Source organism: Anoplolepis gracilipes, chromosome 15, assembly GCF_047496725.1.
Source record: "Anoplolepis gracilipes chromosome 15, ASM4749672v1, whole genome shotgun sequence".
In the NCBI taxonomy this organism is placed as follows: domain Eukaryota; kingdom Metazoa; phylum Arthropoda; class Insecta; order Hymenoptera; family Formicidae; genus Anoplolepis; species Anoplolepis gracilipes.
The window spans coordinates 7,510,005-7,528,035 of NC_132984.1; the positions used below are offsets into that span (position 1 = coordinate 7,510,005).

The 18,031-nt window shown below is 33.6% G+C and overlaps 1 protein-coding gene across 3 annotated transcripts; it reads right to left on the reverse strand.

Annotated features, from left to right (window-relative positions):
- Window positions 1-6,305: 6,305 nt before the first annotated feature.
- Khc (kinesin heavy chain) lies at window positions 6,306-16,973 on the reverse strand. 3 transcript variants are annotated; one of them, XM_072907765.1, is made up of 14 exons: window positions 16,167-16,973; window positions 15,094-15,235; window positions 14,847-15,020; window positions 14,502-14,770; window positions 14,178-14,424; window positions 13,849-14,085; window positions 13,417-13,763; window positions 13,120-13,329; window positions 12,892-13,035; window positions 12,524-12,808; window positions 12,252-12,437; window positions 11,983-12,186; window positions 11,617-11,911; window positions 6,306-10,533 (listed from the first exon to the last, which is right to left on the reverse strand). In XM_072907765.1, the coding sequence occupies exons 1-14, from the start codon at window positions 16,323-16,325 to the stop codon at window positions 10,457-10,459; spliced, it is 2,976 nt and encodes a 991-aa protein (XP_072763866.1). In that variant the 5' UTR covers window positions 16,326-16,973; the 3' UTR covers window positions 6,306-10,456. The 3 variants fall into 3 exon arrangements, with proteins under 3 accessions (XP_072763866.1, XP_072763867.1, XP_072763868.1); XM_072907766.1 differs by having other exon boundaries at window positions 6,306-10,599; XM_072907767.1 differs by lacking the exon at window positions 6,306-10,533 and adding an exon at window positions 11,216-11,480.
- Between the last annotated feature and the right edge of the window lie 1,058 nt (window positions 16,974-18,031).

Genomic DNA, 18,031 nt, shown 5'->3' on the forward strand with positions numbered 1-18,031 from the left:
CATAAATTAAAAGAAAATATCTCAACGGAAGAATCGGAAGAAAAGGATTTCTCATATTGGTACAATAATCGGTTTAAGACAAGTGTGAGAGAACATCAATTAGAAAAAAATATAACGGGGAAAGTGCTTTTACTGTTGCCAATTGCGTGCAACATATCTTCTCGGAAAAAAATATTAATACGAAATGACGATTTCGAAATAGTATTCCTTCCGACAAACACAGCCTCATTTTTTGAACCACTGCATCCAGATATTATTGAAGAAGTCAATCGAATTTTTTATGATTATATGTTGGAACGTGTACGCAATATTTCTTATGAAGATAAAGAGTTTAACAGAGAATACAATTATCGTTATTGGGTATCTACGATCTGGAAGGCGTGGAAACTTCTTAGCTCTAAAGAAAAATTATGGAAAAGATTTTTAAAACAAGGTCATCAAACACAAGAAGATTCTTCGACATTAACCGTTAGTTCACAGGAGTTAAGTAATATAGTTTCTGACGAAATTCCTGTAATGCATACGTCCGTTGAAGGCACAGGAAATATTAAAAATAAACCAAAAATAAATGATCCAACTTAAAGCTCGAATAAATCAAACATAGTAATTGAAAGTACATTGTGCAGCAACACCAATTCAAATGAAGTTTTAGAAATGCTCAACAATTATGAAAAAGAAGAAAAATGTCAACAATAACAGAAAAATAATAGAAGCAATGAGAAGATTATAGAAAGAAAAATGTTCTTTGAAGATTTTTAAACATGATGTATGATGTAACGGAATAAAAATGTATTTATCCAGAGAATCTATCAAAATACCTCTACTTTTACGAAATAATTAATGCGGAAAAAGACGACTTGGAACAACAAGGAAGCACTAAATACGCAGGACATCAAAAGTGGTGAAGAAAAGTTCACCAGAGATTTAAACTAGAAATTGGAAACATTTAAAAATTATATTTATATTATGCGGAAAGAGACTCAAAATAAATTTGTTGTTTTGCAAATTTTTCTTTTATTAATAACAATTAAGTTTTTATTATATTATTAATTTTACACGTGTAAAATAAAATATGAATATTTTAAACGTAGAGTTTAAGAAGCTTTTATAAATACTTGTCTTTGCATTATTTAAAAATACCGGCATCAAGTAAACAATAATTTTTTATTCTACTTGTAAATAATTTTCAAATAGTAATATAATATAAAATTATTATTAGTTATATAAATTTAATAAATAGTAATATATTTTTTTTAACTAAAACTTTTTATAACTAATGATTTGAAATTTATAATAGTCTCTATCTGCTAAAAAAGATAATTCGAAAGAAAAAAGCTTTTAAAAGATATTAAACTCAAATTTTTTTTCTCTGATGTTTAAAAAATTAAATATATATTTTAATTGACAAAGTTAGAATTTGAATGTCTTTTTAATATTAACAATTTGGCTACTGTCTGAAATGAGAATATGCAGACAAGATTACATACTAGTTGTATATTTAAGCAAAAAAATTCAAATTTCTCGAGCTATTTTCAAGACGGATAAGTACTAAATTCATCAAATTGATATGCAAGCGAATGATATATTCATTTTAAAGAAAAAAATGCTTTTTATTCAAGATGATAATTTCCAATGGAAATTCTATAAAAAAAAGACGCAAGGAATGTCGATCGTGTTGCAATATAAAATTAACGATCATCTTATTAGTAAACAATAACTGTCGCACTATGAAATATTATAAAATATCGTACAAAAGCTGTATCTGTCAAACTCTCGGATAAATAAAGGATTAAATTAAGGAAAACTATCTCTCAAAATTAAAGTTAAATAATGTCATACGCGCAAGCTAAGTCTTATAAAAATTGAAATTCAAAAAATTATTTCTCTAAAAAATTAACTACACTATGTAGGAGACGTAATCGTAATGTGAAGCAAACCGTTAAAATTGATGGAGGTGACTTATATTTATAATCAAAGACCGTTGCATACTATACATATCTCGAATCTCGCAATTGCTATCTCCCAGCAACGTACACTTGGAGCACTTTTTCCCCTCTCTTTTCACCTTCCATCGTGTTGGCATCTGGCATCTTAGACTTCTATACTATAACTAGACCGTTAACTTCCTTATATATTAGACCTAAAAAGTGACCCCGAAAAATATGTACATACAACATTAGTAGGATAGAGAAAAGGAGGGGATAGATATATAATATGGCTACTATAGAAAACTCATGTGTGAGTGACATTGCTTTAAATTCAACCAATCAGCGTGACTGTCATCCTACTAATGATGACGCATACACATAAGTTTTGTACATACTTTTCGGTGTTATGTATTTTGCCGGAGTTAGCAGTCTAGTTATATATAAAAGCTATATATAAAAGTCTGTGGTTGGCATCATAAAGTATCGATGCACAATAGTTCCGTAAAGTTAGCCGAACCACTTTGATTTTTTTATAATTAAAATTAACTAATCGTTTGGTCATCCAATTAAAACGTTTGGTCATTTATCGTTTTTTTTTAATTAAATAATTAAAATTTCGAACTAAAGTTAGCCGAACATTTTTATTTTTCGTCCAATCGAGTTAAACAAGAGCTTATTCGATGCAGAATCATTAGGTCATCACGAATAAATTCTTTACAACGTTTGGTCATCCATAGTTTATCCGAAAAATGAAAAAAATCATGTGCGGTAAAATGACGATGGGAAGTTTCAATGTAAAATTTTAATTCAACCTATGTCCGAACTCTTATACTATATTTATAATTTTTTATTCATAATCTTACAAAATAAATACTGAATGCATCGATGCACGATTCATTGAGCCATTTGCCTAACAGCGCTTCAGTCAAAAGCATTTGCTTAGGAAAATAGCATTGAAACTTCCACACAGTACTGTCAGCCTTGGTAGTTTCTACGCTCTCAAGTTTTGTTATATTTTTTTATGGGGACGGGGCTCGCCCCGTCCTCCTATGCATTTCCATCTAAGCATGTACTTTGCAATGCATATACGATTCCACATGGGTTTGCAACTTGCATAGCAACATAAAAAGTATTTATTAAAATTATAAAGGATTTATTTAAAATTTTGTGTAAGTTACTAAAACGCATGCGCGCGTGACTGCAGCGCACGTCCATGTCACTATACGTCGCCCGTCGTCATTTTACCCACAGACATCTATAGATGTCTGTGATTTTATCGCACATGATTTTTTTCATTTTTCGAATAAACTATGGATGACCAAACGTTGTAAAGAATTTATTCATGATGACCTAACGATTCTGCATCGAATAAGCTCTTGTTTAACTCGATTGGACGAAAAATAAAAATGTTCGGCTAACTTTAGTTCGAAATTTTAATTATTTAATTAAAAAAAAACGATAAATGACCAAACGTTTTAATTGGATGACCAATCATAAACAAACGATGACCAAACGATTAGTTAATTTTAATTATAAAAAAATCAAAGTGGTTCGGTTAGGTTAGGTTAACCTAACCTAACCGAACCACTTTGATTTTTTTATAGGTTCGGCTAACTTTACGGAGCTATGCACAATGATGTAGTCTAGGGGAGTTGTTGCTAAAGAAAAATAAAAGAAAACGAAAGAGTATTATTTTGTTGAATACACAGTTGCTCGCACTAACAACTGCTGTTTGGCTCCGTTATTGGCCTTTATTGACTTAAAGTCTTATTTTGTGTAGATCTTAAGAATCTCTTCCTGAACTTGTAACGCAGTTATTTATTAAACTAGATACTTATATATATATATATATGTATATATATATATATATATATATATATATATATATATATATATTTAGATACTTATCTTATACGAATATATCTTTGATAAACAATTCCTTTCAAAAATTTTTACTTTAATTGTGGGCTTTAAATCTAACAAATAATTTTGTTAAAATAATTTAATATTAATATATATGTATAATTTATAATGTGTTATTATTTTTAGCCGAGTCACGCTGACGGTAAACTGACAAGACAATTCGAGAGATATCTTTCGCCGAGCTATATATAAATTAAACTCAACATGTTTCTACGTTATGAGTTAAACATAATTTTATAATTAATTCTCTCTTTATTTAATATAAAACATTTGCTTATTTCAGTTATATTCAAAATATACTATAAAACATATATTTTATTATATAGTAAATTGTTAAATATAGTATTATATAGTATATTTCGTTAAATATACTATTTTATAGTATATTTCGTAATAATTTGTAAATTTTTTTATTAAGTTAATTTGCAAATTGCGGCAAAATTGACTGTGAGTAAATACTGTTTTATGTATAAATAAAAATTATGTAAATAAGTTCGTATTTGATATTGTTTTCAATAATTTTGACGATTTAATAATTGTTTAATTGAGCGGAATTTCTGGATGATGAAATTTACTTCGAAACTGCATGTACTTCTTTGTATTTTGCGTTTTGTGAGGATTTTGGACTTTACCGTTTCGATAAATTCTGATAATATTTATTTCGAAAGCAAGCTAAAAAATATCTATTGTGTTGACGTCATCGATATAAAAAAATTTTCTATAGGTGTGACTTTATGTAATATTGCGTTTTAAATTAAGAATGCATTAAAAAATTATACTTTGAAAAAATGAAATTATGTAAGTAAAACTAGTTTTTAATGAAAAAACAAAAATTGAACTATTTATATAAAATATTAAAAAATTTTAAGTATATTATTAATTTTAACATATTGCGCCAAAATAATTAAGAAGTAATAATTAATAATTTTGTTATTACAAACTAATTATTATTATTATTATATTATTTTAATTACCCTATTAAAAAATAGATACACATATATTAGATTTATTAAAAAATTTAATTACACTAATTGTTCCTCGATTAAATTTGTATTATATTAGTATATATGTTTTCTATTACTTTTCGATTACTATTCGATTTGTGCTATAATGTTTATATTATATTATTAAAATATTTGTGCTTTTCTGTTTGTGTAAAAAACAGACATTTCGGAATGATCAAAAATTCATTAGTTTGCGTGCTAAAACACACAATAAAATACACAACTATTTTTCTTAAATATTTTTTTTTTAATTATGAATATTTATATTATATATATATATATATATATATATATATATATATATATATTTATATATATATATATTTATATATGTATATATATAAAAGATTAAATTATGTAATTGTTTATATTTTAAGACAAATTAATACTAATAATGTAATATTATTAAATATTCTACAGATTTCCTTTACGAGATAAAAAGAGACTCGCAAAATAGATGTCTATCAGACATTTAGAAAATCTAAATATAATTGTAAACATGGTTATTATATTTTAAATAAAATATGTCTTTTTATTTATGAATTATTTTCTTGATATTCTATCACATAATTATGATATTGATTACTTGTATTATACATTATTTTATTGTCATTTTAGTTCATTAAAGCGTACTCAATGAGCGTACTTTATTTCCATCATGTATAAGATGAGAAAAAAAGACAGGTCCCCGTTTCATGTTATCTTTGTCTAGACCGCACTGGCGGCCTGGTGCGCGTTCAATGGTCCTCTGATGTAGCGTAATCGATCACGTGATGGTCAGCCATGTTGTAGGGTGTATGAGCGCTTAATTTGAACAAGGTAATGTCTTGCGTAATTTTAAATCAAATAAATTACGAAAATGCAGATTTATTTCCTGTTTTCAATGTGTATTTCAGAAATGTATAAAATTATAAAACAGTATATAAAAAACATAATAGTTGGAAGTTAACAATTGATTGAATATAGGATCACAATAGACAATATAGAAAACACTGAAAAATAACTTAGAAAACTGAGCGATTAAAAACCAAACGCGAATGTTAGTGCGTTGATTTCGCAGAAAATAATTTTTCTGCGAAATTGATAAGTGCACATATTTTTCTTGGTGTATTTACCAAAATTTAAATTCTCATTTTTGAAAATCTTATAAATCCCTCCCAAGAAAAAAATGTGCCCTGTGCGCTCGCTCAGTTTTCTAGGTTGTTTGTTTGTAAACATTAAAGAGCCTTATTTTCTCAGAAATTTATTAAATAAAAATTGTCTCTTTTTCTTGATAATTTTTTTTTCAAAATCCTTGACGATATGCAGAAGGAAAAGAAGAAATGATCACAAAAGCGAAAATATAACACATAGATCGAGAAAGAGATGATATATTTCTATTTCTCTGAAAAAGTTGAATTATCCGTGTAGGATGATTAAATTTAGGAGACTTCACCCATAATGACATGTGTATGTATAATATACTTTATTGTGTTACCTTATAAATATATTTCTTTCGGAGATTACTTCGCTGAGAGACAAAGTACGACGGTGCGATAATAAATAAATAGGTGAATACAATCGTTAATGTCATTTTTTCTTCGTTCTTTTTTCTTTTCAATGTAAGCATTTTCGTCTCTCGATAATCGAATATTAATCGTATAATATCTTAAAATTACATTCTTTAATCCGAGGAGAGAATATTGTATTACAATTTATATATAGTACCTTGTAGCTACAGCCTCTCTTCTACAACCCTGCATACAAATCTACTACCATTTAGGGCCGGTTTTTCAAACGTCGATTAACTTTAATCTCGGTTCAAATTATATCTTCGTCTCTTTCTCTTGAACTTATCTGAATGAGACAAAGATATAATTTAAACAGAGGTTAAAGTTAATCGACGTTGGAAAAACGGACTCTTATTAGAGTCTAAGAAAATGTTTAGAATTGCATCTATGCATTTTTTTTGTTTTCTATCTCATTATTTGCTACTCGCTTCTGTTTCAGATGAGGTAGATCTGAACTCGATCTATTGCGATGTGGGAACAAAATAATATATCGCGTGTAACGATTTACACGAAATTCTGTCTTTTGAAAAATCTGTGCTGTTGAATCTAAAAAATCTAGTCTCTGATAAGAGGGAATCTCGCGAACCCAAAAATTCTGATTTTGACAAAACTTTACACAAATTTAAGAGGAAATGGGTAAAACGATGAGTTTAGAAATTTTCAGGTTCTGCTCAAAAATAATTCTAAGGAGTGAAACTACTTCTCACATGTAGAGTCACTTTTCACATGTAAAGAGGCTTTTTGTCTTTCTCTTATATATCAATATACAATCATACAAAAGTTTCATGATAATAAGAACACCTTTATTTAACTATAATAATAAAATGTTGAAAAAATAATTTTTCAATTTCAATTTTTTTTCAAAATTTTATGAATAGTGAAATAGAGGTAATTTTACCATAAAATTTTTGTATAAAACATTTTTTGATCTCTCAAATAATCTTCGAGATATATTGAAGAAAAAACAAAAAAAAACCTCTCTATTTATATATGAAAATGTGATTCACCTATTGACCTATTATAATGGTTTTAATAGTTTCTGGTCAGCAACTGAAAATTTCTAAATTTATTTATATGTTCCTTCCCCTACGCATTTGCAAAGTTTTATGAAAATCAAAATTTTCAACTAATCCAATTCCTCACGAGTGTAAACTTTTTCTGTTTGCGAGGCTGTAAATTGTCTCTCACAACGAAATGATAAATGCGACTATTTAGATTTCTTTTCTTTTTTTTTTTAAATTTTAATTTGTTGCGCTCACTCTTGTGGTCGAAACAGAAAGAAACAGGTTGTAGATCGACCTCCTCTTCAACAGGGGCTGACTGCGTGTGCACATAAAATTGTTACAACTCGCCTACTTGACTTTGCGGTGTAAATAAGTGCCAGTGTTTCGAACGCCCAAGATATTAGGAAAATATAATAATAACGCTAATAGCTTTTATCGTATCTTCTCCGCGCTCGTCAAATCAAGTCGGCCGATCTCCCAGTGGCTCGTACATAATCGCACATTACATTGTAATAACGGAATCGTGATTATTATCGCAAGGATCTCGACGGCGGTGATATTTATACACAAATTCTTCAGACTTATAAGCGATAGAACGAAGAAAATGAGCGACATAAGAGTGGGAGACTCGAGAAATCACGATGTGTATCAAAGCCGGACAATTTTATTATCATTAATTAATTAATTAATTAACTTTACTGATAAAGAATTGATAAAAGATTAATGTTAACGACCATTTTATTATTAATTAATTAATTAATTAATTTTAACAGCGGAGGAGAAATGAGAGATGAAAGAGACGAAGATGGGAGGCAAACAGCATGATAAGCCATTATCGTCACATTAGTTCTTTCAATTTAGGAAAATACGTTTATCAGCATCTAAAGAGGACCCGCCTTAAAGAGGAGAGATATTAACATTATAATAAATGTGTGTATTATCATATCTGTGATAAATACAACCTTATGCACGAAGAAACCCTCCTTTTCACCTCCGCTTTGTTCGTCTCGCCGCAAAAATTAACGTGAACGGCGTTACAAGAGCGCGGTTTACACATGTATTACATACACATATATATTGTATATATGTGTATGTATCAATATAATATATCGTATAATATTTACATATAGATCCGACACAAAAATATTTAATTCAACGATAATTGCACTCGCACAATTCATCACATACATACACACACTTTGTTGTCTTCTTGCTTACGTATTATAGCAAAAGAAAAAACGCAGCTCCTTTTCTCGATACAGTTACATATCACAAAAGTTAAGGAGAGATAAAAAGAAGGGGGAAGGGGGATGGGGCATGCGGAGAGGGGAGAGGAGCAGGAAGTATCGAATATATATATATATATATATAATCTCTCGTGTAAAATTAAAAAACCCATCCGTTCCTTCTCTAAAGTGAGGATTTCTTTTAAGATTTCTTAATATAATAAACGCAAGATTCTCTGTAAAATGTCGCGTAAGAGAAGAAAAAATGAACGAGTACGCGAAAGAGGTCATATTCCTCTTATGATTTTTGTATCTTATCTTGATTAAATTAACAACGATACTGTCGAGTATTCCGCGTGTGTGCGATTTTAGAAACCTTGAAAAAAAAAAAAAAACAGATTTACGAGTGACATCACAAGTTTTACGCGTAAACGGGAAACATGTACATACATAGAAGATAACACGAGAATTAAATTAAGTTTAAAAGAGGGGAAAAAAAAAAAAAAAAAAAAAACGGGTGAAATTTCGATAGAGCTATTTTTTTCTTCAGAAACGTTATAACAAAAAAATATCTTTACAGGTTTCGGTTCTCTCTCGCAATAACTGTCTCGGATAATTCGGAAATGAAGAGGAGAAAAGAACGATCTTCAAGGCTTCTCTCGACGCTATGTGCGCTTCGCTTTTAATCGTTATCGCAAGGGGTATCTTTCACGAAATTATAAAAATAGTCGGGGCAAAGTAAATGATGGTTTAGCTTCTTCCTGTCCTTCTGATAAGCTCCTTCATAAATTTCTCTCGCTCTAATAACGCATGCACACGCATCCACACTGGCTCTGAAACGGGAACGCTCTGGAGAAGCAATTCTACACTTGACACGCTTGGTCAAGCGTGCCCTCCGGCGAGAGAGCCTTGCATTCTTATCACTTTTATGCAAAGAGAAAGAGAGAGAGAGAGAGAGAGAGAGAGAGAGAGAGAGAGAGAGAGAGAGGGAGAGAGAGAGGGAGGGAGGGAGAAAAGCTTCTTACGATTACAATACTCGCGTGTAAGCCATAATTACATTTACAGTTTCGAAGCCGCATGTCCGGTCGTCTTTTCTTAATCAGATGGATTTTGAATTAAAGGCGTCTTAAGTATTCTTTGCCTCTTTCAAGATCTCGAAGATTGAGACACGATTTTTCAAATGGTATTCAATATTTTTTTCTTTCCTTTTTTTTTGTTGAGAGAGAGAGAGAGAGAGAGACTCGGGCTGAGTTTTAAGCGATTCAAGATAGAAACACACTGTGATCGAAGTAAAAAGTATTTCGGGAAAGACTCCTTCGCGGACTCGTTCAATTGAGACACTCACTTCATAATCATAATAATCATCATCATCATTGTCATCATCATACACACATATGACATTTTAAATTAAATAATTTATAAAAATTATTACTATTTACACATCGACAGGACATGCAGCGCTCACGTTATATACAGGGTGTTCGATAATCATCTCACGTATGCAGATGATATCGAGTAGGAAAGTCTCATCTAGTAATTTTGTAATTTTTATAATTATTGAGAAATTAATTTGAAAAAAATCACAAAACGATATAGAATTTTTCTACTCGCTCTTCCTGCATTATATGGATATTACCGGACTTCCTGTGTATATATATAACTTAATACATTCTTATATATATATATATATATATATACCTAAGCACATGCTTGCTTCGAGAAAAAAAGAAAATTAAAAGAACTGGCGGTGCTCTCCTTGCGGATAATATAGTACTATTGCCCTTATTTTTTTATAATATATAGTAATAGTAAATGTAACATTTATGCATATCCATTATACATAAGAGCCGCTGGAATTCTTTTGTTTTCGTCGATGAAAGCGTTCTTGCATTCGTTTTCTGTAAAAGTGAAGGGTATTTTGGCATTATGCGATCACGATCATCACTGTACGCTGTTACCCATATCTGTGTGTGTGTATGTGATCAGGAACATGGAAAAAAACAGAGAGGAAAACAAATAAATATCTCCAAAAGTAACATTCAATTATTCAGAATTTCATATTTTCGCGCGAGCCCAAGAAATTATAAAACTATTCACGGTTAAAAAATGATATCGCGATTTTGAGAGAGAAAGTTTCTCAATAAATAAACAATAACACGCCTTGCAAAAGAATCGATAATGTAGGAAGAAAAGAAACACGTCATGAAATTTGTTCGTTTTTATCCGTTTCTATCTTATCAGGGTGTCTACTCAAATCTTGTAAAAAAAATTCCCCAGGATCTTCTCTAGATATTTTTACTCAAAATTCCAAATGAAAAGAATATATTAAAGATTTTTTGGTGCAACTTTATTTAAAATAAATCTCTTTATTGCATGCTTTTTCCAACGTTTTTCACTTATACAAAGAAAAAACATAGAATCTCTCAAGTTTCAAGTGTTAAATTGTTTTTTGTAAATGTACTAAAAAAAATTGAACAATATTTACAAGCTAAGCATTTTTTTCACTTGCAATATAAAATTTTCATTTTTTTTACACTACAAATTACAAGAAAGAACACCATACATATATATTTTATATTAAAATATACATATTTCAAATACACAATTCTCTTGGCCTATAAACTGTACAATATGAGAACAAAATAAAATTAGAGACTTTTCTTTTAAGTTTCCCGAGTTCCAATAAAATTCTTTAAGAGTTCCCTGGTATTTTTCAGGTACAAAAAATCTTCGAAAATTTTATATTTTCCATATTTTTCCCAAGAAGTAGACACCCCGTTTGTCTTTAATGAACGTAAAACCGAATAAATAACCGTGCAATAAGATAATTTTTAATTAAATAAACCTAAAAAGAAGAAAAACAAGATGATTATATATACATATATAAACCGTGAAAAGTTACGGAAAAAAAAAAAAAAGAGAAATTGCAGACGATTTTAACTGACGCGATTCTTATGGCGGGGGAATTATTTATTCCTTACCACGATTGCCGGTCCTGATGGCGTTGACGTTGCTCAAATGATGTTGACCGGCGCGAATCGGCTTCGCGATCTGCGCGCTTGGTCCGCGACGCGCGAGATTCTTTTGCCTGACCGCCTCCTTGATTCGGTCCACCTCGTACTGGTAGCGCTTACGATCCCGCATCGCGCCCTCCTTGGCATCGCGCAGCGCCGTCTCCAGGGCTTTGATACGCTCCATCGTCGCCCGCAATCGCTTCTCTAATTTAGGCAGTTCGCAGCGAAGATCGGCATTGTCCCTGACGAGTTGTTTGTGCACCTAAAATAGCACGTGTATTGATAAAGAAAAAAAAAATACATGAATTTGTCATGAATTAACAACCGGCGTACCTTCGTCAGTTGGTCCAGATTGTTCTCCAAGAAGGATATCTTTTGTTTCTGCGCGAGAGACCCGCCGTCGTCCTCGTTATCTTCAGCGCTGATAGTCTTCTTTATTCTAGTTTGCAGATCCTGGACGAACAATTTGCGCAGATTGTGCAAGGTCTGCAGTTCTTTGGCTACCGTATCCTCCAATCCTTTGAGATCTTTTCTTGCCTGTGATCATGAAAATTCATTTTACACAACGGATTCACTCAAATTTTTTCAATTCGAAAACGTACTTGCTCTCGGCGCTCGTTCAGCAGAACGAGTTCCTGCAGCTTGACGGACTTGTTAGCCTCCTCTTGTTTTAACCGTTCATAATCTGCCTGCATCTGCTGGTGCGCCAGGGTAAACTTCTGGTTCAGGTCCTTAAGCTCGCTGATCAGCTCCTGCTTCTCGGACAGCTCGTCTCGAAGGGCGGCAACCTTGAATAAAAATTAGAAAAAGGCGTGTTTGAAAAGGCCGAATTGTCACATTTAATCTAAAAGTCGCTCCACTGATAAACAATAACCTGTTTTTGATGCGCATCCCTCAGCTGATCCATCTGCTCTTCCAAGGCCACTCGCATCTTCGTCGCCGCCTCCTTCTCCTCGGCCTTCTCCTTGTTGGTGACCGCCTGCACCTGTTCGGCAGCCTTCAGCTTAGCGCATTCCTCGCGCAACGCGTCCACGTCCTCCTCCAAAGCTCGCTTGCGCGCGTCGGCCTCCTTCATCGATTCCGTCAGCGTCTGCATACGCGCTTCGTGCTGCGAGATCAACAACCGACTCTCGGCCAAATCCTTCTCGTATTCGGAGACCTATTCAGAACATTTGCATGAAACGAAGAAGGATTAATCGAAGAAAAGAGACTGATGCGACTACCTGAAGCGCCGCCACTCACCTTCTTGTTACAGTCCACTTGAAAGCTCTCCAATCCCTGACACCGTTGCACCAAGTTCTTCACCTCGGACTTCATCTTGCTGATAAACAGCCGTGCCACCGTGAACTCTTCTTCGAGTTTACCGTTGCTCTCCGGTGGAGCAATCTTGAATTTGAAATAAAATAATTAACAAAAGCACGAAATGAATAACGAAAAATACAACACTATTCAATATATTTATATCCTTACTTTTAGATTTTCATTTGATTCGCCGCCGATTGCGACTCCAATTTCGCCCAAGTCTTTCAAGAAATTTGCCAGCATCTCCGCGATGCGTTTCCTTTGATGAGCCGACATGTCGCGCAACTGTTGCAGTTCGGACGCGGTGTTGTTAAGAGCCACTTGTTTAGCCAGCAATTCTTCCGTCATGGACTCCTGTTCCTTGTTCTTCAGCTCGACCTAAGATTTGAATAAATGAATAAAAGTCTGTGAGCTTCTTTTTAAAATAGAACTCTTTTCCCTCATTTCACAAAAATATGTAGTTACCTCTTGCGATTTTTGATCGTAATTGACAGCGAGCTCTTCCAGTGCTTGCAGCACCTCCTTTACTTCCTCCTTAGCACTCTCGTTCTCCTGCTGTATTCGGTTCATCTCCTGCTGCAGCTGCTCGTAATCTCGCCTCGCGCTAGCGATAAGTTCCTCTTGTTCATCCATCTGTTCCTTAAGTTTCTCGACGTACTGCGACTGCTGATTGATTTCCTCGTCCTTATCATCCAGCTGTTGATAGAGTCTCTCGCGTTCCTCCTCGAGCTTCTGTCTCTCCTCGTTCGAGAGGGAACCAATCATGAGACCGCCGCCGGGAGTGGCGGGCATCGGACTATCATCCAGTTTGCCTGCAAGACAAAGAATCAAAGAGAAAAATTTATGTAATTTATGTAAAAATGATTAATTATCTAATCTATCTAGCATCATCATTACCTTCCACGGAGACGTTGATTGGCGTAGTAACATCCGGTGCTTCGACAAGGCTGACTTGCTCCTCGGGCTTGACAGTCTCGCCCTGTCGCCAACGTGACAGTTCCGCCTCCAGTTTGTCCACCTTGCCTTTCCATCTGGCCACCTTCTCTTTCTCACGCTCGTAGCGACGTTTCCATTCTTCGGCCGTCAACTCTTCGTTCACGCATACAACGTTCTTGATTGTCTTGGCGCGTTTACCTGTTCAACAACAAATACGTTCACCACAAAATATGCCGACCGTCATATGTTGTCTTCGTTCGCGTGACACAAAAAGAGAGCTATAAAATTACCAAAATCTAATGTCGACTTTGTTTCCGATTCGTTGAAGCTAGCGGGAGAGCAACATATGATGATTGTGGTCCTAGCGTTACCACCCAACGATTCTTGCAGAATTCTCGTTAGTTTGGAGTCGCGATAAGGAATGTGAGTCTTATTGCCGTCAGCCAAGGCCGAAATTACATTACCCAGCGCAGAGAGAGATTTGTTGATGTTCTTTGCCTCGTCAAGTACCGTTCCTTCCGCACCGGTTTTAGAAACCTATAACACAATACAATAATGGGATAGAACTACGTAATACCCATAAGACAAGCGTACAAGCTTAAACGCGAGCTCACCTTTTCCGAACCAGCCAAATCGACGAGATATAACTTGCCGGAGAGCTTCTTCTGATTCTCCAGATTCTCCTGTTTGACATTTATAAGGAAAACGGAATGGGAACGCGAACTGTGCTCGTTCATATTGGTCACGGCGATGTGCCGGTTTGACTTGCCTTCCTCTATCACCTCAAACACCTCCTCGGGACTAGAAACGAACCGTTCGGTCGCGCCCTTCACAAACGGCACCCGATTCTTATCCTCGTGTACGCTCAAGTTAACCTTGGATACTGCGTGAATTGCAAATATTGCAATTGTCAAAAATATACACAATAAACACGAATAAACGTAGGATCCGACACATACCATCGAGAAGATCCCTGATTTTATCCATATAAATCTCAAAGTATGATACTTTTATATGGAATTCCAAGTTTTCCTCCATGCCATAGATGTGATTGAAGATGTCATTAACGATTCTCGGGATGATACCCTGCTTGTTGGGATCGCCAATGACTCCTTCCATCGTGTGCGTTTTACCTGTAGAATATTTTATATTTTACCCACAGTCCATATAATAATTGCCTTCGACTAGTCGCGAGGACCTCCTTACCTGACGACGTTTGACCGTATGCGAAAATCGTTCCATTATACCCTGCCAAAACGTCCGTGACGATGGACTTTGCCGCTTCATTGTAAACCTTGTCTTGCGTAGCATTCGGCTTGAATACTTTATCAAAGAGATATACTTTGCCCTGGAATCAAAATATATGTATATATTTACATTACGATAGAGAAATTTATTTATTATAAAAACACCAAGTACAACATACAACAAAGACTCTTTTATCAGCAAAATTGTCAAATGTAAAACTTTACACTTATCTATTTATTACAAACAATAATGTAATGAAGAAGTTGTTAAAATATTACTCAATATTACTCAATTCTGGAGAGATAAAAACTTCATTGATCTAACAATTATTACAACATGTTTCACATTCTTGAAAAACTTATTCTGTATTTTTTTTTTTATAACATTTACAAGTATTTCAAATTATTGCAAAATATTGTGATAGGTGACAGAATAATATAATCTTCAATACTTTAAATAATTTGGAAAGCTAGAGTATCGCTTGTTTCACTGCTATTCTTGCATACAATCTCTATTAAATAATAAAAACAAATATAAAAATTGAGTAGCAAAAATAAATAAAATTAGCAATACTCAATATTGGATAAATATTTTTAATTACTATCGCATGGAGTAACAATAGTAACCGAATAAGATACGACATCATACAAAATAAATTGCATTGCACATTAGATGTATAGATTTATATCATAAAATTGAAATAAAATTTCCAATAATTCAAGCTATTACAAAAAAAAAAAAAAAATACTAAAATTTAATATTAAATAAAATATTAAAAATACTAAAAAATATTAAATATAAAATATTTTAAAAAATTACAACTTTATATTATAAATAAAATCTTAATACACTATAGATATCCAGTATCCTTAAAAAAGCCATGAATCATGTAATGTGTATATATATATATATATATATATATATATATATATATATATATACATAAAAGGAGGGGGGAAGGATTTTTCGAGATGGTCAGGCGTCGTCTTTCGAGGACGATCGTCCACGTCAGAAAACTCGGTCCCACGTACCCCAATGGAGATGCAGTTCTCGTCGTTCCCGGCTGGAAATTTGACGACGAACTTGGAGCCGGCCTTCTCCTCGGAGTCATTGAGCGGCCGGAACCTGCAGACCACCTTGATGCTGTCCTCGGCGGCGATCTCTCGCTCCCTCGGCGTCTCCATTGCCATCGCGAGAGAGGAGTCGACGACGACGACGACGACGAGAGCGTGTACGCACGCGTGTGCGTGTAGTTAACACTCGAGAGAAGTGTTTTATTATCAGCCTCCTCTCCTCCTCTCCTCTCCACCTCTGCTCTTCTCAGGCTGCTCTCAGCTGTTCTCGACTACTCTTAGGCTACTCTCAGCTGCTTTCAAGCTACTCAGACCTTATCCTTCAACTTCGTAGGCGACGACGACGACGGGATGGGCGCCCGTACCGCATGAAGGGAGCGCGCCGTCTCTCTCTCTCTCTCTCTCTCTCTCTCTCTCTCTCTCTTTCTCTTTCCTCCCTTTCCCCTCTCACTCTCTCAGAGAGAACAGGCAGGCAGTCCCGTCTGTCACTTGTTCTCGCTGGCAGCAAGATGGCGGCTGATAAGTGGTTGGCCGACTGACTGACCTGCTCGATCCTATCCCGCTGGCCTTCTCTCTCGCTCGTTCTGTTTCGTTTACTTCTTTCTTTCACACTCTCTTGACGGCTCGAGGGCTAGTCAACTCGTTCTTTTCGAGGAGGAGGCCGAGAGAAGGAAAACCAACAACCAGCGACGATCGTGACCCGGCCTATGGCCGTCTAGGTACCTTCGGAGAAACTCGGCGAGCGATCAGATCGCGCACAATCGATGATGAGCTGAGGGATGTGTGTGTGTATACACACACTCCTACATCTATATATCTACTATGAATGGGAGTCAGCGCGCGCTCTTTTTCCGCGGAAACGAAAATTGAATAGGAATAGCGCTCACGAGAATGGACTTTGCCGTCTCATCCGGGTTAATAATCTGTCTTGCGGGCGAAATTTTTACACATCATCGCCCTGACAATTTTATTCTAGAAGAATCCCCGGTAAAAAATTTCTCATATATAATTATATATAACAATATAAAAGTATATAGAAATATATAAAATTCTGTATAAGTTATGTATAGTACGCATAATTTTGTATTGTTGACTGACATCTAGCCAACATTAATATAAAATTATATATAACTATACAATAAGTGATATATATAATTATACATAACTTATATAAAATTTTATATATTTCTATATAATTTTATATGGTCATATATCATATATGATTATACATAAATTTTTTACCGGGTCACCTCTGCCTCGATGCTGGATAGATTATATAAATATTGTAAATAAGGAAATTTATAATTCCGTCATAAATTAATGATCATGCCCCAGTAAAAGCTAGATATTCCTAAAATATTGCATTCGTATTTCAAAAGTTCTATATATATTTATGGAATAGTAGAGAAATTTCAAAAATTGAGAGGGAAAGAGGGATTTCGAAAAATCTGATTATGTAGTTTTATAATACATTAAAAGCCATAAAACTTTTATTGAAAACGTTTTTTAGATCTCTTATCGTTTCGACGATATTTGCTCAGAAATATAAAAATTGATTTTTCTCAAGAGGGTGTTTCGTCACCTCCTTAACGACTAAAAAAAGTACGTATAAAAAGAATACGTGACTCCTATTTTGATCTGGACTACACAACATGTTTAAAGCGCATTAAAATCGGAGGACACTTCCATATCTTTCTTTGTCAGAAGTAGACAAAAAATTAAAAACTTTACAATATATATATATAATTTATATTATATTAATCCATCAAATATTTCTGAATAGAATTTTTTTACTTACATTTATTAAATATATATATTTTTTT